This window comes from Melopsittacus undulatus, chromosome 11 (genome assembly GCF_012275295.1).
Source record: "Melopsittacus undulatus isolate bMelUnd1 chromosome 11, bMelUnd1.mat.Z, whole genome shotgun sequence".
Lineage (NCBI taxonomy): Eukaryota > Metazoa > Chordata > Aves > Psittaciformes > Psittaculidae > Melopsittacus > Melopsittacus undulatus.
Window position 1 is genome coordinate 5,934,984 of NC_047537.1, and position 27,925 is coordinate 5,962,908.

The following is a 27,925-nucleotide window of genomic DNA, read 5'->3' on the forward strand; positions in this document are numbered from 1 at the left end:
CAGGAGTGTTCAGCAGCAAAGCCCTCGCTGCTGCAGCCTCAGCACCCGTGGGGCAGCCCTGGAGCTCCTCATGGCGGAGGTGCAGCTTGTTCATATGGATGTCTTGGGAAGGAAGGGCTGGGTGCAGATAGTGGCCTCTGAGGGCAGCTTCGGTGGGTGCCCAAGTCACAGCCATAGAATCAACTGGGATGGAAAAGCTCTTTTAAGATGTCTGCTCCCCAGCCCTGCCGAGGCCACCCCTGCCCCATGGCACTGAGGCCTCGTCTCCACAGTGTGCACACCTGCAGGGCCGGTGCCTGCAGCCCTGCCCTGGGCAGCCTGTTCCAATGCCTGAGCACCCTCTGGGGCAGGAATTGTTCCTCAGCTCCATCTAAACCTGCCCTGGTGCAGCTTGAGGCCCTTTCTGTTGTCCTGTCATTAACCGTGTGCTATGGCTGGGATGGCCCTGGGATGGGGATGCAGACACCACAGTGCAAGGGCACAGCCTGGCACTGGGGACGGTTTTGGGGTGAAAACCTTAAGAATTGAAGAACCCCGCCCGCCGCTCCCGCCCGCGCCCCCCGCCCCGCCCGCTAACCACAGGTTTTACCCCCGCGCCGGCCGGGCCTGCGTGACGCGCACGGCGCCGAGCTCTCCCATTGGCTACCGCCCTTGCGGGCGCAGGGCCGCGCCGTGCGGGCGGTGCCGGCCTTGGGCCGCGGTGTCGCCGCGGGATGTCGGGGCCCAACGCGGAGCCGCAGGTGCCGGCGGGCGACGGCGGCGACGGGGACGGGGACAGCGACAGCTTCGGGGAGGAAGGTGCGTGGCGGCGGCCCCGGGGCAGCCCCCCCCGGTGGAGCCGGGTGCCGCGGGGTCAGGGCCCCCGTAACGTGCTGCTGCCTCAGGTGGGAGCGGCGCTGGGCCGGTCCCTGCCCGGCAGTGGGGCACTGAGCTCCTGCAGCGCTGGGGTGTGCGTTTGCCTTCCCTGTGATCCGTTTATCCCGTGCTATAGCGGGTGCGTGTGACCGAGAAGGATGCGTTACGTGCGCAGAGCTGGGAAGAGCGGTTGGGTTGGTGAGGCTGAAATCCAGCACGTCTCGACCCTTATCATAGGATGAGCGTGCCCAGAGCACATCCTCCTCTTCCTCCTCGCCTTCTCTGTTGGCTCCAAGCAGTGCTCCAGGCAGGCACTGCGTGTGTCATCTTGGCTCTTGCTGCCAGGGTGGAGAGGAGCCAGCCCCAGCCGGTGAGGTGTGGGCTTGTCCTACCCACACTTCCCTGTCCTGCAGCTCACAAGCCTCACAAACATCAGCCTGCGGTCACAGCTCAATGCCCATCTCCCTGAACATGTTCAGCCCGCGTGGCTTCAGAGAGGAACACGAGACTGGCTCCTGAGTAATGTGTCAGATTTATCTTGTCTTTTCACTCTGGTTTGTTATTCTTTAGGATTGTGTGAATATCGCTCAGAGCAATCCAAAAGCAAGTGTTTCATCACAGTAGCACAGCTATCTCCAGCTGATTAACAGTGCTAATACACATCACTGATTGTACCCAGGATGATGGTTCTGCACTTGAATCACGTGCTGTGAATAGGAAGCTGTACCCAGAGAACCATCTGTCAGGGTCACACCGGATGAGTTCAGTTCTAATCTGAAGGACCCAAAGCCTTACTGATGCATGAAAATCCTGCAGCTGAACCCTGTGCCCCACATTTCAGAAGTAACAGTGCCTCCAGCAACACCCTTGGGTTCATCCCTGCTCATGCCACGGCAATGGCTGCGCCGTGTTGGTAGCCTGAGCCCAGCCAGGCACTTGCAAAGCACATTCCAGCCTGGGAGCCTCACACAGGTAATTAACAGAACGTTAATGTTTCACCACAGTGCCAGAATGTCTCCACCACCAGGAAAGATGAGCCCTAAGGCAGCTAAAGAACCTCACTTGGGATTTCTATGGTGCTGTTAAAGTGTGGATTGCTGCACGCTAGCACTCAGCTATTTATATGCGAGATCAGAGGCTGCTACATACACTAACAGGGGGTTGGGGCTGCCCAGGTACCTTGCCTCAGACCTTGGTACCAGTCCTCCAGCTGATCAGGAAACACAACACACAGAGGATTCAGTTGCATTTTACTTCACCCACCCGCTGGCAGATCAGGCACAGCCAAACTGCTGTGGGTGTGTTTTGCAGAGCTCTTGCTGCTGTCCCTGGCTGCAGTGACAATATACTTACATTGTTCAGTCTCATTTCCTTTCCTTTTAGAATATGCAGCAATAAACTCCATGCTGGACCAGATCAACTCCTGCTTGGATCACCTGGAGGAGAAGAATGATTACCTACATGCCTGCTTGAAAGAGCTGCTGGAGTCCAACCGCCAGACACGTCTGGAGTTCCAGCAGCAGAGTGAGCAGCAGAATGTGGAAGCTGATGTGCAGGGACTGCAGCCTCCCAAATAGTGTCTGGCCCCAAACTCAGTATTGCTGAGGGAACTGGTCACTGATTTAAACTTAAAACTTGAAGTACCTTATGCCTGTAACTTGTTCCTTCCTGTGCTTGTGTCCTGCCATTCACCTCCATGTTCTGTTTTCCTTTAGCTGTGTGACAGGTGCAGAAGCACACAGGTGGATGCAGGAGAGCTGGTTCTTTCTGATCCCCAACTTGGTTAAAGCTGGATGTAAAAGGAAACCTGATGCCATGCAGGTTGTTTGAGCAGGTCCCTCTTCACAACGAGGAAAAATGATCTCTGCTCTTTTAGACCATTAAGTCCAAGCAAGGACTGTTACAGCTCTAGCATCTTCCCTCAAAAAGCACATAAGGCAAGGGCTGTCCTGACTCCAGGCTTGCCCCTAAGTGTAACGCTGGTGACAGACTTAGAGAGGGAGGTTTGGAGAGGCCAGCTCCTGCCTTAAAACTACAGCTTTTCCATTATTCACATTAACTGGGATGTCCAAAAGGTTGGCTGATGGTCCCAGGCCACCAGATACTTCTGTGCCATTCCAAACATATAAGCCAAGCCACTGCGATGATGTTTTGACTGGTATAATTGGAAGCTACCTAACTCCTTAAGCTGTCATTAAGAACTCAGGTGATAAAGAGAATCAGAGCAGCTCAGTTAGTTCCCATCACTGCATGAACTGTGCAGAGCAGTGACAAGACCTGCCCGTGGGCTGCTCCCTGTACATTTTGGCAGGAGTATGTATGAGCATCCTGGTCTGAAACTGCAGTCTTGCCAGAATGGCTTGGGGCCAGCACTGCAAAACAATTCTTACTGTTCTACTTCTGTAGAATTGGAGTTTGTTTTGAAAGTTAAAGAAGTTATTTATAAGAAATCTGTTTTATTAAAATCAGTTTGAAATAAGATTTGTTCCTAAGAGCTTTTACTATGAGAACAGACTGTATTAGGCCTTGTAGCATTAACAGAGGACCGAGATGCATTCTTGCCCAGCTCAGGACACAGTGCATGCCTAAGAGTGTGCATCTCTGAAAGGAAAGTGTTCTGAGAAGCAGAACTGGGCAAACAGTCTTCCAAGAGATAAACTTTTCCTCTGCCTGGAAAGGAAATGAGAGGAACTACAAAGAATCACTAATAAGTCTGCATCCATCTGCTTCATGGACTTTGTCCCCCATGACAATCTCATTTCCAGGTTCAACAATCAAAGCCTCAGTTCTTCCACACAGTTGCTGTATCTCAATTGTACAATAACCAACACCATCCTGTATTAGACACGCTAAAGCCAGGCTTCTTTTATTCTTAAAATAAAAACAGCAGTAAAGTTGAAGGTTTTTCCTCTATTAAAAGACTCAGAAAATAAACATTTCCAGTAAATATCATATGTAAAGGGCTCTCCCTTTAAGGCCACTCTATCTGGGTTTGCGCCTAGAAGAGCGTCTGCACCCAGCAGAGGTAAGACCAGCTGTCTCACCTCTGGCTAGGGAGGAAGGCTCTGCCTCTGCCTCATTCTGTGCTAAACCCCATCCACTCCCCAGATCCTGGCAGTCGTCTGTGCCTTCCCTTTGCCTGGCTGCATTGGCTTCCTCCTCCTCACACACGGTGGATGCCCACAACTCCCCTACGGCGCGGTTCTCCTCAGGGAGCGGCCAGTCGGCACTAGTGGTAGTGGACTTGGGCTCTTCCTGTAGGCTCTCTTCGTCTACAACCATGATTCCACACACACCATCAGTCACACTGGCCAGGCCTTTGCCCTCTGCTACAGAGGTGGCCAGTTCACCCTTACCCTCCAGAGACCTTGGAGCTTGTTCCTGCAGGGCTGACAGCTCTGTGCCCCCTTTCTCTATTCCACGATCATCATTCATTTTCTTGCTGGTATCTGCTGCTGGAGCAGGAGGCTGTTTTGGATCATCCAGCAATTGGGAGCTGGAGCCCTGGGAATGCAAAGGAGCCTCGGGGTAGGCAGCTGTGGCACGATGCCTCGCTGCCTTGTATCTCTGCAAAAACAAACAAACCAATATGAGAGACAAACCCAGCTCAGGCACTGCAGCAAGTGGCAGCTGGTCCAGGAAAACCTGTACAAAAACAGTGGTGAGCAGCAGCTACAATCTGCAGGGGCACGACTTGTTTCAGCAGCTTTCCTGGCCTGGCTGCTGAGGCTTTCGAGCAGAGAAGGGTCGGCTCCTGTGAGGAAAAGTGGCAATATTAACAACTGCAATCCCTCTCACATTACTGAGTGCTGAGCGAGTGCATGGCAGACCCCTGGCTCCCCAGCCAAAAAAAAACCCATGTTTTGGCAACGCTTAATCTTAGTCAGACTCAGGATTTTATAGATAGAACAGTGCAAGTGGCAGCTCTTGCTTCAGCTACTGCCAGGATGTAACTCTGGACGTGTTCCCTGGATACATGAGGCACTGCCCTCTGCTATAGCGGAGTGATTTAATGTTCATCAGCCAAAGCAAGACTTCAGTTAAAAGCTTAAGGTTTTTCCACTCTGTTGATACAATCTGTGCACTCAGTGAAACTGTTGACAGGAACACTAAGATACAAAGAATATCTTCTTGTTACAGGGCACTGAGGTTCTCTACCGAAGAAAGGTAAGCATCTCATTGATAAGATGGCTCATTTGCACTTGCTACCACAAAGAACTAGTAAAGGTCTGTAAGAAGATTAAAATGGCCCACAGCCATTTGCAAGACTGGATTTCAGAAAGACAGCAATTCTGTGCAACCATCCAACATGCAGCAGGAATCAGGTCTTCAAGACCCAGCGTATGAGCTGAAGAATAAACCAATAATCTTTTCCTCAGCAGTTCCCTCCACAATCAATTCACTTTCAGCTTTCTGCTTAACAGGTCCCTTGAACTGGCACTGGAATTAGACCTGACAATTTAGCAGTGCTACCATAGTTTGCAGTGTGGAATTACAGCACAGCAGACAGGCAGCTTCACATTGTAATTCAGTTTATCACTGCAGGCTTGTTCCTTCTCTGTCCTCAAATAGTGGGTTATGCACGAAATCATAATGTATTGGAATTAGATCAGTCGAGTCATGTTGTAGCCAAACTAAACCAGATACAAGCACGTCAACTTGTTTCCAGAGTGATGCTGTGAACTGCTTCACCAGCAGACAATTCTCTGCTTTGAAACCCTCTGCTACTCAGATGAGAGTACCCCAGAAACTAGCAACGATTTAACTCAGACTGTGAGAACCCCAAGGCACCCAGGAATAATCATTACCTGCCTGCAGGTATTTAAGGTTGAACTCTTTGTCATAAATAATCCCTCCAGGTCACTCTGGCATCCATATGAAGAGCATCTGATTTCAGCTCTAAGTGGGCCAAAAGGGAGGCAGAACACACTGCTGCTGCAGTTTCACTCTAAGCTGATCTAAAATAAGCCAGGAAGACTGCAAGGCCGATTCCTTCTTCCCTGAAATGTCTTACTGCAGGAGTGGGAGAGGATGAGCAACCATGAAGGAACAGCTGTGGTCTTCTCCTGGTATTTGCCATTCCAAATCTACTGCTCTAAGTTCTGGCTTCTGCAGCACCCACCCCTTACTGGAGGCAGGGACTGTTGACTAAGAATAGTTAACCTGCCTGAAGACTAGAAGAAAAACATGAAGTTTGGGGGGTGTGGGGTGTGTTTGTTTCTTAAAACACTACCAAAAGTTGGTAGGGAAGCACATTGACTTTTGTTGGAGCAGGTTTTGAGTGCAGGCAGAGGACAAAGTCAGTGTGGGAGCCTCCCTCCTTGCACAGGCAAGCGGCAGTGGTCATGGGAGAGGGCAGCAGAGTCCTCCCTGGCAGTGGTCATGGAAGAGGGCAGAGGCAGTGCAAGCCCTGTGTACCCACCACAAGGCCCCTCACCCCCTGGCAAGTCAAGAAGGACAGAACGATGGAGGCAGATTCCAGGCCAGCCCAGTAGGAAAAGCTTCTACAAAAGCAGCAAGGGGCAATAGGGCTCATTTAGGTGGAGCCAGTAAAGCAAAGGAACAGCATCAGTTGGCAGAGCTTTGTGCTGAGGAGTTTCTAGGAAAGGGTAGCAGACAGACAGACAGACTCAATTCCTGTTGCAGGCTGACCCTGGGGACCAAATGGATTCTCACCAGCTCATAGCTTCTATCACATAAAGAGTCTGTAATGTTAAATTTCCAGATATCTAAGGTGAGGATCTGATTTTACCAGCCTCCTTCACGGATGAATCACACCCACAATTTTGGCTACTGGAGCTGTTCCTGCAGTATCACAGGCAAAGATGCATTATGTACAAGCTTTCTTTACAAGGAACAGCCCCTCTCTCTTGTTCTTTCCCCATCTAGACCCACCTGTAATCTCTCTAACAAAGAGGCCTAGACTGAATGATAGACTCCACAGGTTCAGCAAACAGAGCAGACACTCTGAGGAAGATTTCCAGCCAGAAATGGGCAACAAGATGACAGCAGCAGTAGCTGGGAAGCGGGACTGGACTGCTTTTAGATCTACAGGGGTGATGGGAGACAAACACAGAGCACACCAGGAGAAATCTATGGCACAGTGGACACCAAGGATGATGGGAATGAACTGAAGACAAGACAGCTAACGTGGTGGATTGGCTGAAGAGACACGCACGGGGGTTAACAAATGCCAGGCCATGCAATCGCCAAAGGGTCTAACCTGAAAGTTCTCAAAATGCATCAGGGACTTGCAGTGTGCGAGCCGGGCAGCAGAGTCGCTATGGTAGAATTTGTGACACAGCCTGCAGAGGTAACCTGCGACGGGGACCAGAAAATCCAGGCCTGTGAAACGGGAGGGGAAGGGAAATCACAGATCACATTGAATGGAACTCAAATAATGAAAGCATGTTAAAAGGGAGAAGAAAAGTGGAAAGCTTTGCTTCTGTTAATCGGGGAGTTGCAAGACGACTTGCTGAATATCTCATCTTACCATGGAATGGCTGTGTGGTAGATATTCAGAGAGAAATCTGGCTGCCAGAGCAAAGTAACTACACAGAGCATTAAAGTGGGGGGGAAAGGAAAAAAAGAATACAATGGAAAACTACAGAGAACATGTGATCTAATGTAATGGGATCAAACCAAGCAGAAGACAGCAGGCGCGCAAGAGGAACACGCAGAGAACATTCACAGCATGAATCATTATTCCATCTGCCACACGATAGTGGAAGGTTACAGCGATATGGAAGATTGGTGTAAACAGAGCTCTCCTTGGGCACAAAACAGCCTCTGCAGAGCTGCCCTCCTCACAACACCAGTGGCCGTTAGAGGTTTCAAGTCAGAATTGCTTGCAGGGTGGGGATCAGGGACAGCCATCTGGAGGCAACACTGCCCACCAGTCCAGCAACATGTCTGAGTAAGTGCTAGGTGGAGCGTGGGGGTTCTGAAGCAGGGGAAACATGCACAGTTTGGGCTCTAGCAGAGAGCTTGATACTGTCAGTACTGCTCAGTATCTCTGTACAAGCTGCATTTCTGTTGGAAAGCATTCCAGTCAATATGCTTCCAGGCTCCATCTTTCCAGAGCATCTCTCATTTGCTACCTACTTTCTTTCCTGCCCTACTTGTCCATTTCCTACCTTAGTAAGGAACCTGGCTCTCATCCTTTCTTCTTCAAAGCAAAAGGCTGCTGACAAACATCAATCACATCCTTATGATTTATCACACAGTAATAAAGCAACGCTTGGCTCTTTCTCCAGGCAGCAGTGACCTCCACCAATCCAATGCAAATGCTGAAGCACCGTGGCCCAAGAAGTTATTACAGCAGTAGGTAGAGATCATCCTCTCTTACAGATACAGTGTGTGGCACTCTGTGGGCCTGTGTTCTTAACTCTGCTTGCTTACCATAGGCTGTGTCTGGACAATACTTCTCGCTTCCTTCGTAATCCTCCAAAGACACTTCCTTCAGCCCAGTCTGGAAACCAAAAGAACATTAGTGCCTACTGTATCTATGCCAATTCCCTTCCTGGCCTTTTCTGGTAAGCTTAGGAGCAAAACAGGATTCACATACCAGAGACAGAGTTGCACAGCATCTGGTTAGGGCCAGATACCAACCCCAGTGTCAGCAGGCCACTCCATTACAAGGGTTAAAAACACCCCTTGCACTCCAAGCCTGAAGTAGCTTAGCCATGTACCTCCTTCTTGCAACTGCTCTCTACTTGGAAAATCCTTATCAAGATAAACTTCCACACATACGTTATGCTATGAGACCCAAGTACTGTGGGGCCATTCAAAGAGACTATGTCAGTGCCTGTCAGAAAGTCTTTCCCTTAAAAAAACATTGCTTATGCTCCTCAACAACATGATAATGTTTGAAGACACCAGCAGGAGCTGTAGAGCACAGCAGAAACACCCTCCTGTATCCCACAGGTAGTGTCTGATTCTCCTTTGCATTCTCCTATGCTCCAGAAGAACCCCAGAGCCCTCTCACTCTCCTGCTGCAGGATACAAACTCAACTGGACTCTCGAAACCTGGAGCTCAACAAGCCAAGATCAATGAACTCACAGGATCCCACAGCAGATTCTCAGACAGGTCATTCCTTCTCCTTTCATATGGCATACCTGCTTAGCAGCAGAATCCTCATTCTCTATCAGCACTACATCAAGGTCTTCCTCCTCACCAGCTGCCCCCTCCTCCTCCTCTTCTTCATCATCATCGTCTTCAAAACAGCCAACAGCATCCACAGTGATCAACTCCTCTGAATCTTCTGGGCTGCCCAACTCCTTCTCTCCTAGTCTCACCTGTCATTATACAGAAAAGAAAGGTCAGATCAAGTTTGCACTCTTCATTTAACCAAAGACCCAGATTCTGAACAGACGGCATGTGATGAGTAGAAGTGACTGCAAGAGAGGCACAATCTACCTCATTTCTAGAGACAACTAACTCATTGTCCCTTTTTTACTCCATTTCTTTAAGCTCTAACAATTGAAGTCCAGCAAAAGATGAAAACTAAAACAGGGTTGAAGAACTGCCTGTCTTCTTTTCATCCCTTCAGTAGTCAGGGAAGCAGAAAGTTAACCTGCTCTACAGTGTAGCTGCCTCCAGTCCTGCACAGCTCTCCGCTCAGGCAGGATTACCTCTTTGGCTTTCTGCTTGTGCTCAGCGGACTTCATATGCTCCACAAACTTGCGAGGGGTCTTGAAGTGGCGGCTGCAGACAGTGCAGAAGGGACGAAGAGAGCGTTTGGCCAGCTAAGGAAAGGACAATTCATTAAGTCACAAGAGAAACACTTTACAGACTGCCCATCAATTCCTCCATTCAATTGATTAGGTAAGTATGAGAGGCCATTTTTATTGAGAAATATCAAGAGTTATAAACTAGAGGTGCTTCAGGCTGTATTGACACAACTGGAAGCTCCAGCAGTGCCAATGCTCAGAGGCAAGAGGCAGCATGGCAGTGCCCTTCAACAGTGAGGATGTTACTGGCAGAATTTTACATGCATCTCTCCACTCCAATTGCTCTTCCTTTGCTGCCTGGGGAGCAGGAGATGCTAGACACTTCCACTCAATCCCCAGGAAAGGTCAGTGCACAGATAAAATCCATGCTGTGGTTGTTACCTTGTGTTCTTGGGTCCTGCGATGTTTGATGAGATCCCCCGTGAAGTGTATCTGACAAGTGTTACACCATCGCTGCTGGGTCTCTCTGAAAGTGAGAACAGATATATCCGTAAGTCACACTTCTATGGAATACTGCAATTTGCAATCTGTTCCTGGCATTGTTTTCCCCAGCATTCCTATCTTTACAGGCTCGGATTTATCTTCTCCCCTTCCCACCCACTTATATAGGTTACTTTATCTCATGCTGACAGAAAGGCACCAGTTAAAACAAGACTCCAAATGGATCTACTGTATTAAAAACTACACAGCAGGTCAAAGTCAACCCTGGTATCCTTCAGCAGGAAGAAAGTTGCCTGAAGAAGAAGATTAAGGCTCCTGAAACTAGAAGGATTTTGTATCTTACCGAGACAACAGGGGCAACCTAGCACAGTGAGGAATTTCAGGTCCACATTCAGAGTGAGGTTTCTAGTGCAAACCAACACTTACCCATCTTTTTCTGCTAGTGCCTTCTGCTCCTTCACCATGGGCAGGAGTGAAACAAAACAAACATTGCTCATGTGCTGGATCTCCCCAAGTCTCTGCTGGTGCTGAATTCCAGCCATGTGGGATTGGAAATTCTGAGAGAGAGGAGAAAACGCCATTTATATGTATTCAAAATACAGAAAATAATAGGCATGAGCTATGCTTTCCATTCTCTTGACTGCTCTTTAACAATGAAGTGGTATAAAAGCTTAAGAGCACGGCTGCCTGTGGATCCACCCACATTGCTCTCAAGCAGGTTGCTTGCCAGCTCTGCAAAAGAGGTTTATTTTATCTGCGTGCTTGTCTTTATTTTGTATGCTCTTTGTTCCTAAAGCATAAGCTCTTGTTAACAAGCCTCCTGCTGCACCTCCCCAGAGCAGCAGGCCATGTAATTCACTTCTCTTGACCACCTATATCCCAGCCAGACCTGTGGATTTTTACCTGCTGACTGCAGCAGTTGGTCTTGCAGATGTAACAGTAGAATTTAAGGACTGATTCAGGGTTGGGATCAGCTGTGCCCACCTCACAGGTCCAGTGGCCTGGCTTCAGAGCTGTTGTACTGATAGCCCTGCTCTCACTGCTCTGCTGGATAGTCACTTTCAATGAACCTCCAGAGCTCAACACCTGCCAAAAGAAGAAGTCAAGATTAAGTCCAGTCTCTCAGTAGAAGACGCTAAAAATCAGACCAGCTGCTTGTATGTGACCTAAGCTCTCTACCCCTAATGAAAATGTATTTGAGCTTGAAACCACAGGAGGATGGATCAGAGAGACTCTTGTACACACTCCTCAATGCTGCTAAATCAGCAATCCCTGTGTCACAGCACCAGGTCTATTAGTACAGATGGTTGTTCCTACAGCCTCTGCGGATACTGTATGACCCAGCCTCTGGAGACTGGAGCAACAACAGTGTGTTGGTAAGGAACACAATCAGTTTATGTTTCTCCACTGCAGAACTAAAGGCAACTCAGCACCACATCTGATGGAGTAAGAAACTCAAACAAGGGCAGGATGATACGCATTATCACATCAATAAATGTCTCCAGTTAAGGATGTCTATCAAAAGTCTGATTCACACCATAGGTTCAATCTTTACTTACAGATTTACACAGCTTAAGAACCTGGTTTAACATCTAGCATGTGGGCAACATATTTCATGCAAGACTCTCAAGGTTTGCTGGCTTAACCTCTGTCTCATTTTTCCAAGCTGCCTTTGAAAAGCACAGACTCCCACTATCTGCTCACACCTGCTGCAATGGCAAGTCCCACAGCAGCTCCCACCTTTTCACCTGATTTCTTTCTACACCTGCTCTCCTGCAGCATAAAAGATATATTCAGCTATGGCTCTCAATACATATATTTTTCAGTGGTTCTTTCAATTCAATTTCCACCTTTCCAGATGAATACTGAAATCTTAACAAACCCCAACACCACAAACAGCCAGCAGTGGGTAAGGTACAGCCTAGCAGAGGTACAAAAGCAGCAAGTCAGAGCAGACTGTTCACTAATTACAGACATATTATGCCTTATTGCCAGGGACAACAGCTTACAGCAGGAGACAGAGCTCCAGACGTGGGTGCCATCTGGTTCCCAGTGGCAACGGGCTTCTCTGGGATGGAGGAGGAGGTTTTACGTTCTGCACCACCCCTGCACAGAGTGGTGTCTACTCACCTCAGGAGCCTTTGGTTCCTCAGAGAATTTCCTCTCCTTAGAAAGATCTTCACCTGTGTACTCCTTTGCATTGTCTGTACCTAAGAAGAGACAGTCATTTTAGCTGCCTTAAATCAAAACAGCAATGACATTAAAAACAAAGCAGCAGGTGAATGAAGCCAGGGAGCTTTTCTCACAGCACTGCTGGCCATGAGCCCAGTTCACAAACCTTTCTCAACAAAAACCCCTTATTGAAGAGGGAAATTTCCCATCTTTTGCATTTCATAGGCATCAGGTTTTTTGGACTATGTTTGGATGTGATTCCTAGGTTTTTTCCTCCTTTCCCCATCCTGTATCACTGGAGGAAAGACACTTCCAACAAGACCCACTGATCTACAGATGCAGCTCTGTCAAGGAGTCCCCGAAAAGTACAAGTCATGGTGCTTACCATCAGCTCGGACACGGGTGCTTGACACTCCTGCTTCCCTGCTGTCTGTGTCATCCTCTAATGCAGACTCCTCAGTCACACTTCAAGGATATCAAGAAAATAACCTTATTCACCATGTTACAGACAGAAGACACACCAAGACACAGGCTAGGGTCTAAACTACTACACACTCCCCACTAAATAAGCTACTGGCAGTGGTATTTCAGGCAAGGATTTGGGAAAATAACACAATGAATGGGAAGCATTCTAGAACAGCTTCAGGAAGTGCAGCCAAACAAATCTGGACAAGAAAGTTACCACTTTTTGGATCACTTTGGAACTTTGGATTTTTTTGATCACTGCCCTCTCCCACCAGAGGCCTGCAGGGAAATAAGTTCACAGAGGAAATATTCTTAACAAGAGCTTCAAGAGCTCATTCCTGTCTGACCTGCAGGGAAACTGCAATACCCAGACAGTATTCAAGGCTGCTCTGTGCAGAAGGAAACAGAGACCTGTCAAAACTGAATGGTTTCACAGTGGTGTCTTACAGGGTTTTCATCATCACTGCCTGCTCTATTTGTACCAGTTGTATTTCATTCCAGAGGCCCTACAGTTCTGCTTGTGAGGGAAGTGGAACTGTACCATATGCAAATCAAAAGGACTTTGTTTTACTGGGTACTGGTGAACTGCTAAGGAGAAAACAGATTTCAAGGGCACTGCTGAGACTAAACAGTTGGCTTCCATAGAGCACAAAGTGTACTTTACAGTATCCTTCTCCATTCCCTATTTTTCCATCAGGGCTAGCACATTTCACTATGGCTTGAATGTCTTCCCTCTGAGGCTGTCTTGATATTCCACCCGCTGGTGTCCTTCTGCCAACATGGAGCAGCATGTTCTGCACAAGCAAGAGTGCAGACTCCGCAGGTAACTGCATCCAGTGATCCAAACACATACATTCCCATAACTTATGGGATTGATAAGTGACAATGTAACTGGGTTACACAGCTATAAATATGCAGCAAGGTTTGGGCAGTGCAACCACAAAGCAAACAAGAGTGGCTGGCATTAACATTATTTGTCAAGTGCTGCCAGCAGGCTCAACACTACACCACACACAGATGGTGAGCACTTCAGGGCAGGGGTTTGCAGTCTAAACTGCAAATCTAAGGAGCAATCTAAGGGAGCAAAAGGCATCATAAGCATGATCTAAGGAGGAAATAGTATTCTATGGATACTTGTCAGGCCATGCTAGAAGAGGATGTTCAAGAAGGATTTGAAGATGATTGCTTTCTGTACTGGAATGAGGATGTTGTTCCAGGTATACAGATGGTACATAGGAGAAAAGGCAGAAGAGGGAAAAAACCTGAAATGAAGAAGGAGGCTGGTATTCCTGGCCAAAGGGAAATGGAACAATGAAGCACAAACCAAAAAGGTGTGGACATGGATGGGGGAATGCCCTTCTCATCCGTGAAGGGCAATACAGAACAGTAAGCTATTTTTTTCCAGAGATCTGTTCATTGGAAGTAAACAAAAACACTTAAAAAAAAAGCTAAGGAATCATCTATTCTAATTAAATATCAGCCATAATAGATGCATCAAATCTGGCAGTCCCTATCTACTGCTTAGGAAAGGCTTTTCCTAATAGCAGGCTTGCTGCAGTGAGAGCTGCCATGCCTCAGACTTGAGTCTTTTTCCAGTGCATGGAACAGGACTTTGATTAATACCCTACTAAATATTAATGTAATTAAAATTAAATTAGCTTTGGCAAACAGATTAACAAAGCACACGCTCAAATGCATTCGACTTTGCTTTAATTGAATTTATTCACTTTCTTGCTAATCAGAGCCCCTAATTGACAACAGTCCCTGCTCACATAATATTTACCACTCTCTGATGTTTTACATGATGAAGGTAACATCTGAACATCAAAGTAATCCTGGAATATTCTCCCTAAAGCTAGCCATTAATCTCTAATCTGCAGACAGGAAACCGGGAGGTGAAGAAACTTGTCCAAAAGCACACAGTGCATTGTTAACAGCGACGATAAGAGGCCCCAGGAGTCCTGACTCACAGCCATTAACATATGTTGAGGAATTCTCGAATCAATGCCTCCAGATATCTGTATTCACTCCCTCCTTTTCTCCCTCCGCACCAGTTTAGGGCGACAGCTCCGGGAGAGGTGCGGCGCTGTGCAGATGGCACCAGGAGCTGCCGTCCCACTAGATGGCAATGCAGCCCTGGCTGTCCCTGCCTGCACCCGCTGGGAGGCAGGGGAGCCAAGCCGGGCCTGATGGGCAGGCTGCTGCCCGCTGCGCAGCCCTTGCGGGTAATAGGATTGCCTTTGTCTATTTTTACCCAGCAGACAGGGGTACTGGCAAGAGAATCTTTGCAGGAGGGATGCAGAATTCAGCGCTCATGGATACAGGCTTCAATACGAGGGAGCATTGAGTCCTTTCCCTTTCTCATTCCTCAAAATGAACTACCTTCTCCTACAGCTACTGCAACAGAATATATTCCAAGGCTTTTCCTCTCACTGATACACAGCTGCTCATTTCTCTTTCTGACATTTAGAGAAATATATCAGGATAGAAAAGAACCTTTCTGCTTCTTACAAGAATCCTGGCAGGAGAATATATGAGCGAACTCCACTTTGTTGCACATTTACATGAGCTGCAGCTCTTATTTTTCATTCCCATAGCTGGATCAACCCCAGCAGAGACCTTGCAACATGCTGGATCTCAGACTGAGATTGAATTGTCCATGAGCATCTGAAACACCTCCTACATGCCAGACATCAGGCCAGTACAGTACAGCCCTAATCATTAGGAAATAAGATCAGACAATAATTCTAAGCCCAGCAACTATTTCAGTACCCCAATTCAATAAATACCTCTTCAGTCTTTTTGCTGCAGGCTCAGTGTTCAACACAGATTCTATTGGAGTTCTTGGCTCTGCAGGAAGACAGAAGGAGATCTCCTTAGCAAAGCAGACCATGCCACCCTGAGCATGTTCTCTAACTGAATGGCCAATGCCAATAAAGCTCTGTTAGAGCAAATACTACACACTTGCTTATTCTGAATTTGAGAATGGTAGTGACACGGATAGATAATGAATGACCTGAGAGATTTGAGGTGAATTGCAGATGTCACTGGATGAGCTGTCATCCAGAAAAAAATCTGTATTTATGTCTACTAAGTGGGTTTTAGTCCTATACCTAAAGTGACAAGAGCCCCAGTCATAGGAACATTAATATAAACCAAGGTGGCAGATCTGTCTGACAGCAACCATTTAATCAGGTAATTTTCACCACTGCACATACGCTGCTCATGACCTTGCATACACCTGAATTTCTAGATTAGGCATTCTTCAGCCAGAAATAACATCCCCACATCCATATTGTATCTGACACCGGAAAAGATTCAGTGCCAGAGTTTGCTCTGAACCCGAGTACAAGTACTCTTTCAACTCATCATTTCCTTAGCATGTTGACTGCAACTGGTTCTGCATCATGCGTTTGACACTATGAGATGGGGAGTTCATCATGGGTAAGGCAATGAGGAAGGTTCTACTTCAAAGCAGGTTTTTTCTCCCCCATCTTAAATGGTGCTCACTTTCAAAGCGACTTCTGAGAGGCTTACATGCAAGGGATATGGAAATAAGTTATAAAACCTAAAAATATCCAAGGAAAAAGGATATATGAAGCACATATATCCTTAGAGGACTCACAGGCAGTTTAAGTATTTACAGTTAGAGAGAAATGCAGCTGATTAAGACTAAAGTCATTCCCAGCCTTTGCTGCAGGAACAGCCGAAAGCAGTTTATGCCTACAAGCATTTGTTTCACTGCAGGCTCCCCCTTACCTGTGGAGCGTGAGAAGTTGTTCCGCTCTGACCCTGCCCGCACTCCCTCTGGGATTTCCATTTTCTCATCACCTTGTAACTGAGATGAAGAACCAGGATCTAACTCCCGCTTCCTGTCAGGCATCCTATGGAAGTCCTGCAATGGGCAAAGAGTCATTGCCAGCTCTTGGTCCTTCCTCAAACCCAACATACTGCCCCAAGCACCAGAGTTTTACTGGGAGGGGCAGTAACAGGAATTCCAGCACACAGGAATGGAAGGAATAGATGGCTTACACTGACATTTCTCCAGTGTTTTAAGTAGGAACTGTAGGAGACCCAGCTGCTTGCAGAGTAGGGTCACTTTAGAGGGGCTCTGGCAAGGGGTGCATGGGCAGGGAAAAAGAATAGTTCAAAACAATCCCCCTTCTTTTTGACTCTGGAGAAAGGACAGTCCAAGAATGGAAGTCTGCCTTTCTCCACTACATCTTATTGACATAACAGAACCAACTGTGCAAAAGCTAACCTAAGAGGAGGGAAGTAGTGGTCAATTCATCCAAGAACCATTTCCAGGACACAAAAGAGGTCTTAATGGTGGAAAGTGAGAAAGGTTTTCACAAAAAAAAGCCCTACAGATCTTACAAAATCCACAAGAATAAATATGATCCTGATCTCAAAAAAAAGGGAAAATAGCCCAAAGGGGCAGAGTGGCGTGTCCACGGTAGGAGCAAGTCATTTGGGAACAACAAACTGCTTTGGAAGGCTAATGGAGCAGAACTCTGGCCTCTGGGAAAAGCAAAGCACTCACCCAGGATTTCTCCTATTGCAATTGCTTTGAAGTTGGCATTTCTAAAGGATCCTTTTATATCTCAGGTGTAAACTGTTCTGCTATGAGGAATTGTCTCTCTTGGGCAAGAAGTGACAAGAAACCTTCCCATCATAAATGTAAATATGGACCACAAGAACCTTAAAGATGGACTCATTTCTGCATTTCTGTGTTAGCAGCGTGGTGCTAAATGCAGTTTTCATTGTAAGGCTCTTTCCCTGCTCTTTTATTCTCCACCTAATACAGTCAACTGCTGGAAGTGCAAAAGGAGCACAAAGCTCCTCAACAGCTGGAAATTGGAAGCCCACCTTGCGAAAATTCCGGTTCTGCCGCTGGAAGGGGAGGTTGGGGTTGGGGAAGCCCATTCGAGGCTTTAAGGAGACCCCAACAGGTGGTGGCCCCAGGAGGGAATGCCTTGTAGCCTGAGGGAAGAACTGCTGCAGTGCTGGTGCCGTCATGTTAAATCCACGCAGGTTTCCTAGAAAGGCAAGCACACAGCACATCACCACCTTGCAGGGTGCAAGAGGAGAACATCCTTCACCTGTACAAGCAGGAGGCAGAGAGGAGAAAGGCTCCTCCACCCAAGACCCTTCACTGAGCACTGTATGGGTGCTCCATGCTCTTCAGCACACACAGAACAATTTGATGCGATAGCAACCATTACTATGTTTCAGGCTATTGAGTTATAATTGTCACTGCAGGCTAAGATCATTAGAGCAATTACTGGATCTGAACACACTGGCACTTGTGTTTGCCACAAACAAGGTCTCATTTTACACAAATTCTCTATAGAAAAGGAAAATTAATCGCACATTTGTGCAGCTGGCAGCTCACACCAGAATACGGATGCTGTTTAACAGATGACAGTGACAGTGTTTCATTTAAGACAACACTGGATTCCTCAAACAAAAGATTCCCTGGTCTTCTCTGCCACCTGGTTGTCATATAAGCTCAACATGGCAACCTCAACTCTCAACACTTGAGACTCTGCCATTTCCAGTTCTAATGCTCTGCTTCCTGTTAGCTCTGTCAGCATCCACAGATTATTAACTAAGTCTCAACAATTCCTTGGGAAGGCAGTCCTTGCTATCCTCATTTCAGGGGTGAGGGAAGGGAAGTGCCCAGATGCTTCAGCTACACCCCCAGAAGCTGTCCACCACTCTGGGAATCCGGATTTACACTGCAACTTTTCCCCCCTCTCACTTGAATTAATACACACTCTGCCTTTTCAGCAGCTGCCAAAACAGGGCAGGAAAGTTTGGAGACAGGCACCCAAAATCTGAAAAACCACTGCTTAAAGCCTGCAACACAATAGGAAGCATTCCCTCATGTTTGTCTTCAAAAGTAATCTAATCTTTTATTACTTACCATAAATAATATCTTACTGTAACAGACATAGCTGTATTTAAAAACAGTATCTGTAAGGTAAGAAATCATTCTCCTCTCTGTTTAGTAGCTTCCAAGAACCACACATCCATTTCAACTTGAAGTATTTATCTTTTCCTATTCCCATTGCTGAAGCCACACAGCCAATTAATTATTGATGCTGATGTTTTCCAGGTACAGAAGTACTCCAGCATCAGATATTCTTACATGTAAGCCAAACCTGAATGACCAGAAATATTCAGATCCTTAAGAAGGGCCACACTGGACACTGCAACCATATTACCTGTTACCTGTGGCTACCTGGTGTAGACTATTGAATGAGAAGCCACAACTCAGCTCAGAGGTGAAAACAGGAACAAGTGCCTGTAGAGTGTTCATTAGCATACCTTATCCTGCTTTTGTATCTAATTTGCCTCAGGTCCTTGGTGCAGTAAGAGACTTTGCTTCAGGGAAAAGGTCCAACTATGCTAACATCAAACATATCTGATAGGAGTGTGGCTGACTGAAGCAGAGTCAGACTTTTTTCCTATCACAAATATGTATATATATATATATCCCAATCTTCAGAGCATGGCATGGCACTGCCCATTTCCCTACAACCTGAGGGAGATCTGTAGAGAGCCGCTGGAGTCACTAGAGAGCCCTCTCATTTAAATGGGCAAGAGAGAATAAAAGGGGAGGTAACGACATGCAGAATAAATCTATTGTCTTCACATCTGGGCATGATTCACAGGCAAGATAAAAACTGCAGGCATTAATCTCAACTGTGCACTTTTAAACTATCCCAGGTACTGATTTTCTGTGTTGAAAAGGACTGGCAGGCTAAGACATGAGCAAAAGTAAAACCAGCTCCATTCCTGGTATCTTTAGTAGCAATTAAAGGCAGCTTCACACATCTATTTTGAAAACAGCACATCTGGCAAAATGAAATCCACTTGTGGAAACACAGTGATGGAAGAACAGTGATATTATCCACCACACAAACGACAGCCATTTCAGAGACTGGGAATTTTACATGACACCTGAAACCTGAACCGTTTTTCACCACAATATACTTAATTTGTTTGTACTGCATAAAGTTTGGGCAGAGAAAAGCATCTACAGCAAACCAGGTTAGTGTGCATGTAACAGACAACAAAATAAATGCTTTTAACTTTCCTACCAAGAAAGACAAGCAAATATTTTATATAAATATATTGATGAAAAAATACTGGCTCAAGTGAGTTTAAGAGGGAAGTCACATAGTTAATATCTAACCTGATACCTTCTAGTGCTATTCCCAGTTGAGAACACATGGGATTTTCAACTGAAGAACCTTTGTGCTATGGACTATGGACAGAAAACCCCAAGAGATGACAAATGGAACTGCCAAATACAAGGACTGCAATGGTTCAGCAAGAAATAGCCACACTCTGGTTTCAGTCCATGAAGGATGATTAAATAGCTCCAGTAAGGAAGCGTCTCCCATAACGACAGTACCTTGCATCTGCTGCATGAGTAAGGCCCGCTGAAGCATAGGATTGGCATTGAGCAGTGATGGTTGGTTTGTTGCCCGTAAGCTCAGCATCTGTTGCTGTTGTGGTGGTGGCAAACCCCTGGAAAAGAAGCATTAATCATAAGAACCCAGTAAAAGCTGTACCCTTCAATTCCAGGCACCTCACAAGTGTAAAACAGAGGAGCAAAGAACATCTGACACACTGATTACATGCACAAAAAGATAACCACACACTGGCCCTGTATCCTCTTTCCTCCACACTCTGCTGGAATTTCCAAAGCTGACAGATTGTCTCTCAAGGAATCTGAGGTCAGAGAGAACTCCTTTAGCACCAAGCCCACATAAAGCCTCTCAAGCAGCATAAAAAAAGCCCAGGAGCTGACTGCAGTTCTACAGAATTATGCAGCAACTCATCAGGAGAAAGGAGTGATCTAGATCAGGGGCCACATTTAACACAACAACAGAAAAGAAGTTCTAAAAAGCAGAGTTTTCTCAGCAGCTTAAAGCACGTTCTGCCTAAAATCAATGCCCCCCACACGGAGCCAGACAGGTCATAACTGTAAATGGTGCCCCCTAACTGCAAGAACCACATGGGAAAAGAAAGCAGGGCCTTGATATTTAAACCATGAGGAGGAAGGAGGGAGCGGAGGACTCTTCACTTCTAAGGAGGGTGGAGCAGACACGAAAAGTCTGAAGAAACAGGCAGGCACTTCTTCAGGCAATAGCAAGGTCAGGCCCACCTCTAAGCACAACTGCTGACACAGCTGAATCTGTCAGGGCTGGAAAGAGGTACAAACACGGATCGAAATAGAGATGCTGGCTGAAAAACCCTCTTAGCAGAATTTACAGCAGCTCATCTTCACGTTTGCTGCTCTAGATTGTTCTAGGCGCTGAGCTATTTATACCAGAAAAATCATACTTTTAAAGGTGTAAGATGCAGCCATGCTATCAGCAGCCAGCCCCATGCTGGTATTTTAAGGGCAACTTTACAGCATACAACATATGTTAATGGTTAAATGATTTAGAGGTTGTGTTTCCAGCAGAACAGAAAGATTCCCACATTTACCTGAGACAGATGCCTTATAATAATAATAATTACATTCGATTAAATAAGAAATCCTTTTTTCCTCAAATTCACATCCCACTGATTTGAATGTTAAAGATAACTGCAAATAAACGCATAATTTCTGAGAATATGTGCTCCTTCTACAAATCTCGGCTCATCAGGGGCAGCAATTCCTATCCAAGACAGCCGATTTTTAGAAACCCCTGGTTCCTTCCCTCTTTATTTCTGGCAGAGAGCATTTGTCTTTTAACAAACCAACCATGATTTTCTCCATCCCCCGCTGCCCCTCAGCGCTCTGTCACATCCTCAGCACCCGTGCCACCGCACAAATAAGTTCACTAACGTCAGCCAGGCCAGGAGACCCATCCAGAGAGAGACAATAAACAAGTAGCTCCAGCTCGGTAATGAAATAACGAAGTGTTTGTCTCTTCAGGGTGGCTCCGTTCGGTGCACACAAGTGTTTCTGCTGGATAAGGCGTTTTCCCCCAAGCCCTGGCCCGCTGCGGGGGAGACACCCGGCCCCAGAGCATCCCCGCACACAAAATGCTCTGCCCGGAGCCACCGTAAGCGCCCTCGGGGGACCCCGCGGCAGGAGCGGCACCACCGGGACACGGGAGGAAACGGCGAGCGGACCCACATCCCAGCCTTCCGCACCCTCCTGGCACTAACCCCCCCACACCGCCTCCCCTCCGGCCACCCGCTCCAGGCCTCCAGCCCCTCGGCTCTGCCCCGATCGAGGCCTACGCCCCCGTCCGCCGGCCCCCGCCTCCCTTTGTCGCCTTCCCCGGTCAGGGGAGGGCAGCCCCGCCGCGGCTTTCACGGGGACAGAGGGAAGGGAGGCGGAGGAGCGCGGTTCTCCCCGGACAGGCCCAAGATCCCCGGCCTCGCGTAGCGGCGCTTACCGGCCTCCCTGCTGCGCCGGAGGGGGGTGGTGGTGCTGCTGCTGCTGCTGCTGGAGGAGGTGCTGGAGCTGCAGCAGCTGCTGCTGGAACTGCTGCTGGTTGAACATGTCTGGGGAGCCCCGAGCGGGGCGAGCCTGAGACAAAACACGGGAGGGCGAGGGAGGCACCGGCTGCGGGGCTGGCGCGTATCAGCCCAGCAGCCATTGAGCACGGGAGCCGCCGCCGCTGCCGCCCATTCATTCACTGAGCCGATCCCCCCGTGCCTCCTCCTCCTCCTTCCCCCCGGGGTCATCGCAAGCAGCAGCCCGTGGAGGAGGTTTCCAAACCCCACCTCCCAGATCCGCTCCCACCCTCCCCGCGGCGCTGCCGGACCGGGGCCCGCGGCTCCTTCCCGTCCCCGCCGCACTCACAGCGCAGCCCGCGGCAATCACCGCTCCCCGCCGGCCGCCTCCATCTTCCCTCTGGGAACAATACCCACCTGCCGGCCCCAGGCAGCTCCTCCGGCGGGGCTGGGGCACCCGGCGGCCCCGCGAGGCTCAGGGTCACCCCCGGAGCCGCGGCTCAGGGCTCCCCAACCTGCAACACCCCCGTTTCTCATCCCCCCCACAGCAGCAGGAGTGAGGTCCCTGGTCCCTCGAGAGGGCTGGGAGGGGATGGACACCATCTGTCCGGGGCTGGGCAGGGGGAATGTAATAAATGGCTGAGGAGGGGGGAGCAGATGGCATCCAACAGCGTGAGGTTTTCTGCTCTTTGTTTTGTTTCTTAAATAGTCCAGGGGCATCTTTGGTAACCATCTTGCTGAGAAGATGGGGAAAAAACCCAACCCTGAACAGAGCCTCTGGCTCTCTGCTGTGGCCACATCTTGGCAATCCTGCCATGATAACGTGGGAGAAAACCAGGGACATTTACAATATTGCCCTGTGTTGAGATGACTTTTCTAGCAGGTCCATCCTTTAGGGGGAAAGAGGAGAGAGTCTGCAGCAAAACCTTTTCTGCAGCAGTTGGTTTCTGTAAGTGAATTCATTTTAAGGTATTTAGTACACACAGCCTCTGTATGGACATACACTGTGACTCATTTCTTCTTATATTAAACCTAGAAAGGGTAATGATGCATTTCTGCTCTTGGCCACTCCAGAGAATCCACCCTGAAATGATTTACTTTATCTTCTTATTGTTCACACAAATAAAGACTACTTGATTAAAGGTCTCAGAATTGATTGTTAGCTAAGGTATCATAAGCTGAACACAGTTACTGGTGATACAGTTAGCATTAATAATTTTCAATGCAGCAGCATATGTTGATTTTTCCTTTGGGCCTTTTTATACCATCCTGAGTTTACAATAATCAATTTGGAGATGACCATCCATATCAAGCAGTGTTAATGAGCAGAGTCCCTTACTCACAGCTGTCTGCACACAGAGGAAATGCTCTCCTGTTAAGCTGGAAAGCTTAAGTAACATTCCAGGGCATACAAACGTATATACAGAAGAGGCCATGAAGATGGTCCAAGGGTTGGAGCATCTCCCCTATGAAGATAGGCTGAGAGAGCTGGGCTGGTTCAGCCTGTAGAAGAGAAGGCTCCAGAGAGACCTTAGAGCAGCTCCAGTGCCTAAAGGGGCTACAAAAAAACCTGGGGAGGGGCTTTGGATAAGGGCCTGTAGGGACAGGACAAGGAGCAATGGCTTTAAACTGACAGAGGGGAGATTTATATTAGATACTAAGAAGTTCTTCTCTCCAAATGTGCTGAGGCACTGGCACAGGGTGCCCAGAGAAGCTGTGGCTGCCCCATCCCTGGCAGTGCTCAAGGCCAGGTTGGACACAGGGGCTTGGAGCAAGCTGCTCCAGTGGAAGGGGTCCCTGCCCGTGGCAGGGGTTGGAACTGGATGAGCTTTAAGGTCCTTTCCAACCCAAACCAGCCCAGGATTCTGTATGTAACATTTGTAAATTTACAAAGCACCATGTCAATGAGATGTGAATAACGAAGTCTGCAGGGTTTCTACTGTTAGATATTCTGACATAGTCTAGAGGCTCCCCACAAAGACTGGTCTTTCCTCTGTGAGGTCCTATATACAAGTTATTCAGCCTGAACTGACGGACAAAAAGCCTACAGTAAAATATGTGCTGCATTGAACACAAATCTGGATGTGGATTTAGGCCCATGCATGCACAATGCAAGTCAGGAGTAGGGCTGTAGGAGGTGAAGACACATGCTGCTTTATCAACCTACAATCCAAAGCCTGATCTTCAGACATGCCTCTATGTGCCAGACAAACATCCCACCTACCAAAGATGGTTTAACTGAATCCAGAAGGTTCCAGATTCAGTTAATCACACTGTTCAGTTTGAAAGTCATGCAGAGATAGAAGGTAACAGTGCAGAAAACTGGCCCAGGATCCTTTCTTTCATTAGAGGCAATAACAGTGTGTCTTACACTGACAGTACTTACGTACCATTGGCGCCCACAGAGCACTGGTCCACAGACCTTGACCTCCCATCTTCTGACAGCTTTTTTTTTCCTGCAAGGAACATTTCTCTTTCAATTACTAAGCAATTTACTCTTTAATAAACAATGGTAAATACACATCATTTGAATACATGGAACCTTAAAAACAGTGCTACAGTAGGGTCAACATCATCAGTCAATATAACCTCATCACTAGACAAAACTTGGGTCTCACTGACAACAGGAGTGAATGAAAGAGTGAAAGTTCAAGGTAAGAAAATGACCTAGAAATTAGCCTGCAATAGAGTTATCAGCAGAGTTGTTGGACCATCACTGTAAAGCAACCTGCACTATGACACTATATAATTACATCAAGGTTATGAAATTTCTTACAGACAAGAGGACAGACCATACAAATGCTCTTTATTTAGAAGCTGGATTGCATTATATAGCCAAGGTTTGCAAGGCTGTATGAATTTGTTCCAGGGACCAGATCAGGTAGACGGATAACCAAAGATCGCTAGCTCCGAGCACATGCGCAGTTATATGTTTTCATTTTGGCTTTGGAAAAGACTTGGTATGAAACCTTTGAAGCCACATAGCTTCTGAAAATCCACATGCTTCTTGGTGACAGCACCAGGATACTGCGGTGCCCAAAATTTCCTCTGCAATCCGCAAGGATAGCGGTATTACTCATCCATTTCACTAGGATATAACTAGCTCTCACCATAATGTCTTTAAACCTCCCAAACTCTTCATAGCATATGGAGCTTTAAAGAACTTTTCCCTCCTGCTTTTGGGGCTTCTCTGTTGACAGATAACTGGTCAGGTTTCATCAGACCTGCTCTCAGCAGCTGATATTGATTACTAGAATTCCATTGTTTTCCCTGTCACTTTTCTCTGGAGGAAGGTTGCATCCACACATGTGAAAGCAGCAGCACACAACATTGCAAAGCAAAATGATGTGTGCGTTCAAGGACATCTGCACTCAGTCTTTGTTCTATTGCTTTAAAAACCTATTTCAAGTATTTCCTAATTGGCAGAACAGACTCAGGACATAAACTGAGATACTGGTTTTACACCCATTTTGCCACATGGTCAATCAACTTCTATCAGTGGTTTTCAGTCTCACAAGGTTAAATATATTCCAGGAGCTATTTTGTATCATCTCACTGGATGTGGAAAGCACAGAGAACTCAGCTTTGTTGCTAGTAAAATGTTATTTTAAGCTCACATCATGTGCAGATCCCTTTGCTGATGGACTGTATTCAGTTTCTTTTTTCTCATGTGTATTCTGGCTTTTGTGGAGCCACACTAAAGATAAACCTGGTCCAGTGTCTCATGCACTACATTTACCACCTTTTACCTCTTTCTGAGGGATTTGCAGACCAGTTCAGCAAATTTCCTGTTTCAGAACATAAGAGAAGGAAGCATTTCACTGTGTTTTTACAAAGGAAAGCTTTAGATTTAAAAATCAGAAGTTAAAGGCTGCTTTTCTTTCGGGTAGCTTTTCCAACCAATAGGAACATTAGATATCAACTTTTAATTTCTGAGCAACTGGTATCACAAGAGATCAATGATGCTATTATCTGTATACTGTAGTATAGATAGTAGCAATTAAGTACCTATAAAATAGATACTTGAATTGTTTTTATCTCTATAGGCAGCTGTACATAGTCATGTAAGAGGCTAATTTTAAATTGTTTCACTGCTTGTCAGCTGTAGAATGTATTCTCTACTGTTAGTGACAGCTCTGGCCCAGATTGTTTGTGGAACTGCCTATAAATATGCAATTTAAATTCTTACCTGTCTTTATAGACATCTTTTAGGAACATCCACTTCCTGACCCACTGTGACACATTCTGAGCACTCACAGCTCTACCTGGAGTCAGCAGAAAGAGTTTGCAGGTAACCAGGAGAATCATAAGCTGATGGCATTCCACGTTTTTGCCTCTTTTTTCTCTGAGGACTAAAAGTGTTCTTTTGGCAAGGGCGAGGAATGAGGGCCAGAATCCAGCACTCAAGTGCCTATTTCTAATTATGCCAACTAAACTGGGAGTTCTATTTGCATGAGGTGACAAAATCAGTGTACAAAACTGTCCTTATGTTGATAGCCATACATAGAAACACATGCAGTTATGCCCACATTCATTTTTAGGGATTCACATTAAAGCACATCCAGAAATATTTATAGTGTCTTGGGAGGGGGAACCTCTCATCCTTATTAGTTTTCTTTGCTCACATCTTAAGTTCTTCTACCAAAGTAGAAAGAAATAGATTTTTCCTGTCCACACCAGTTTATAAAATTGTTTTTTATTTCAAAAGACACTGCAGTTTTTCAGTATTTCCCATGAAGGATAATCACACAGTTGGTGTTCCTCTTATAACTGCTACATGCTGCTCCATAAGTGACAGTGGGAGGTATTATAAAATCAAAAGGCTTATTTGCTGCTGACATCCTTGCAACTCAGTTTCTTGCAGGAGAGAAAATGGAAGATTTTAGGAACGATTCTGAGCGCCTGCAGTTCTCATTTTCATCAGTAGGAGGTGTAGGTTTATAAAGCTTCTTGGAAACAAAGCGTCTGTCTCAGATCTCGAGTTTGGGTCTCTCTGGGTTCGGTGATTACAATTGCTGCAGAAGCAGTTAGACTCCACAATAATAATGAGTTCTTGTAGGGGTAATGCTACAGGCATTTCACTGCAGTCTTATTTGCTTATGAGCATCTCTGCAAGGCAGGGAAAGCAGGAGCACAATTTGTGCATCTCAGTTTTACACCAGCATCAATCTGATGATAAGTCTACATAAAGTTTGCAAGTATTTCTGCATATTTTTACCAGTTCCTTTTCTTCCTTTCTTGTCTGCTTGGAGAGCACCCTGTTAGCTGTCCAATCCCTCCAAGTACACTTTTGCCCTGAGACCATAGTCAGACTAAGGACCCCCTAATACCCACCCCAAGAACCACATTTCACAAACAACTAAGCACAATTTCCACAGAAAAATAAAACCAAATAATATCATGAAAGAATACATGCAAAGAGGAGAAGGCACGAGCCGTTCTGTTGTACCAGCTCTTTAACTGGCAACATAAACTTCCTTTCTTTCTCTCTGTAGCCATAAATATTTGCTGTTGACACACTGTACTTGCACAGGTCTTTCATGAAACTTTCTCAAAACAAATGGATTAGTTTAGTTTTTTTCAGAAAATGGTATAAACCTGAAGGATTATTTCTGGACTGAAGTAAGCTCATCCAGAAAAACACCTCCATAGAGTGCTAAATAAGAGTAGAATACAATACAGGTTAATGTTTCTATTGTTAGGAAAGCATTGCTACCACAGTCAAATATAGTAGTTTTTGTGGAATAGATCCATAGGGTGGGGTATGGGGGCAAGAATAGCAAAACCA

General features: G+C 46.7%; 2 protein-coding genes across 4 annotated transcripts; one reads left to right on the plus strand and one right to left on the minus strand.

Moving 5' to 3' along the window:
• Nucleotides 1–666: 666 nt before the first annotated feature.
• Nucleotides 667–3,755, plus strand: BBLN (bublin coiled coil protein). The gene is made up of 2 exons (XM_005146313.3): nucleotides 667–798; nucleotides 2,239–3,755. The coding sequence occupies exons 1-2, from the start codon at nucleotides 714–716 to the stop codon at nucleotides 2,430–2,432; spliced, it is 279 nt and encodes a 92-aa protein (XP_005146370.2). The 5' UTR covers nucleotides 667–713; the 3' UTR covers nucleotides 2,433–3,755.
• Nucleotides 3,694–22,368, minus strand: CIZ1 (CDKN1A interacting zinc finger protein 1). 3 transcript variants are annotated; one of them, XM_031046500.2, is made up of 16 exons: nucleotides 22,077–22,368; nucleotides 20,093–20,208; nucleotides 17,536–17,705; nucleotides 16,426–16,561; nucleotides 15,456–15,516; nucleotides 12,587–12,666; nucleotides 12,160–12,239; nucleotides 10,933–11,115; nucleotides 10,456–10,586; nucleotides 9,970–10,054; nucleotides 9,490–9,603; nucleotides 8,974–9,153; nucleotides 8,257–8,326; nucleotides 7,079–7,200; nucleotides 4,223–4,422; nucleotides 3,694–4,127 (listed from the first exon to the last, which is right to left on the minus strand). In XM_031046500.2, the coding sequence occupies exons 1-16, from the start codon at nucleotides 22,181–22,183 to the stop codon at nucleotides 4,085–4,087; spliced, it is 1,878 nt and encodes a 625-aa protein (XP_030902360.2). In that variant the 5' UTR covers nucleotides 22,184–22,368; the 3' UTR covers nucleotides 3,694–4,084. The 3 variants fall into 3 exon arrangements, with proteins under 3 accessions (XP_030902360.2, XP_030902359.2, XP_030902358.2); XM_031046499.2 differs by having other exon boundaries at nucleotides 4,212–4,422; XM_031046498.2 differs by having other exon boundaries at nucleotides 3,694–4,422.
• Between the last annotated feature and the right edge of the window lie 5,557 nt (nucleotides 22,369–27,925).

What these genes read in the sequence shown, in the direction of transcription:
- BBLN (XM_005146313.3), top strand. Translation starts at nt 714, where the DNA reads ATGTCGGGGCCCAACGCGGAGCCGCAGGTGCCGGCGGGCGACGGCGGC. An exon ending in CGACAGCTTCGGGGAGGAAG is followed by an intron (nt 799 to 2,238) that starts GTGCGTGGCGGC and finishes CTTTCCTTTTAG; the next exon opens with AATATGCAGCAATAAACTCC.
- CIZ1 (XM_031046498.2), bottom strand. Translation starts at nt 22,183, where the DNA reads ATGTTCAACCAGCAGCAGTTCCAGCAGCAGCTGCTGCAGCTCCAGCAC. An exon ending in CACCCGTGTCCGAGCTGATG is followed by an intron (nt 12,240 to 12,586) that starts GTAAGCACCATG and finishes GTCTCTTCTTAG; the next exon opens with GTACAGACAATGCAAAGGAG. An exon ending in TGCATTTTGAGAACTTTCAG is followed by an intron (nt 4,423 to 7,078) that starts GTTAGACCCTTT and finishes TTGTTTTTGCAG; the next exon opens with AGATACAAGGCAGCGAGGCA.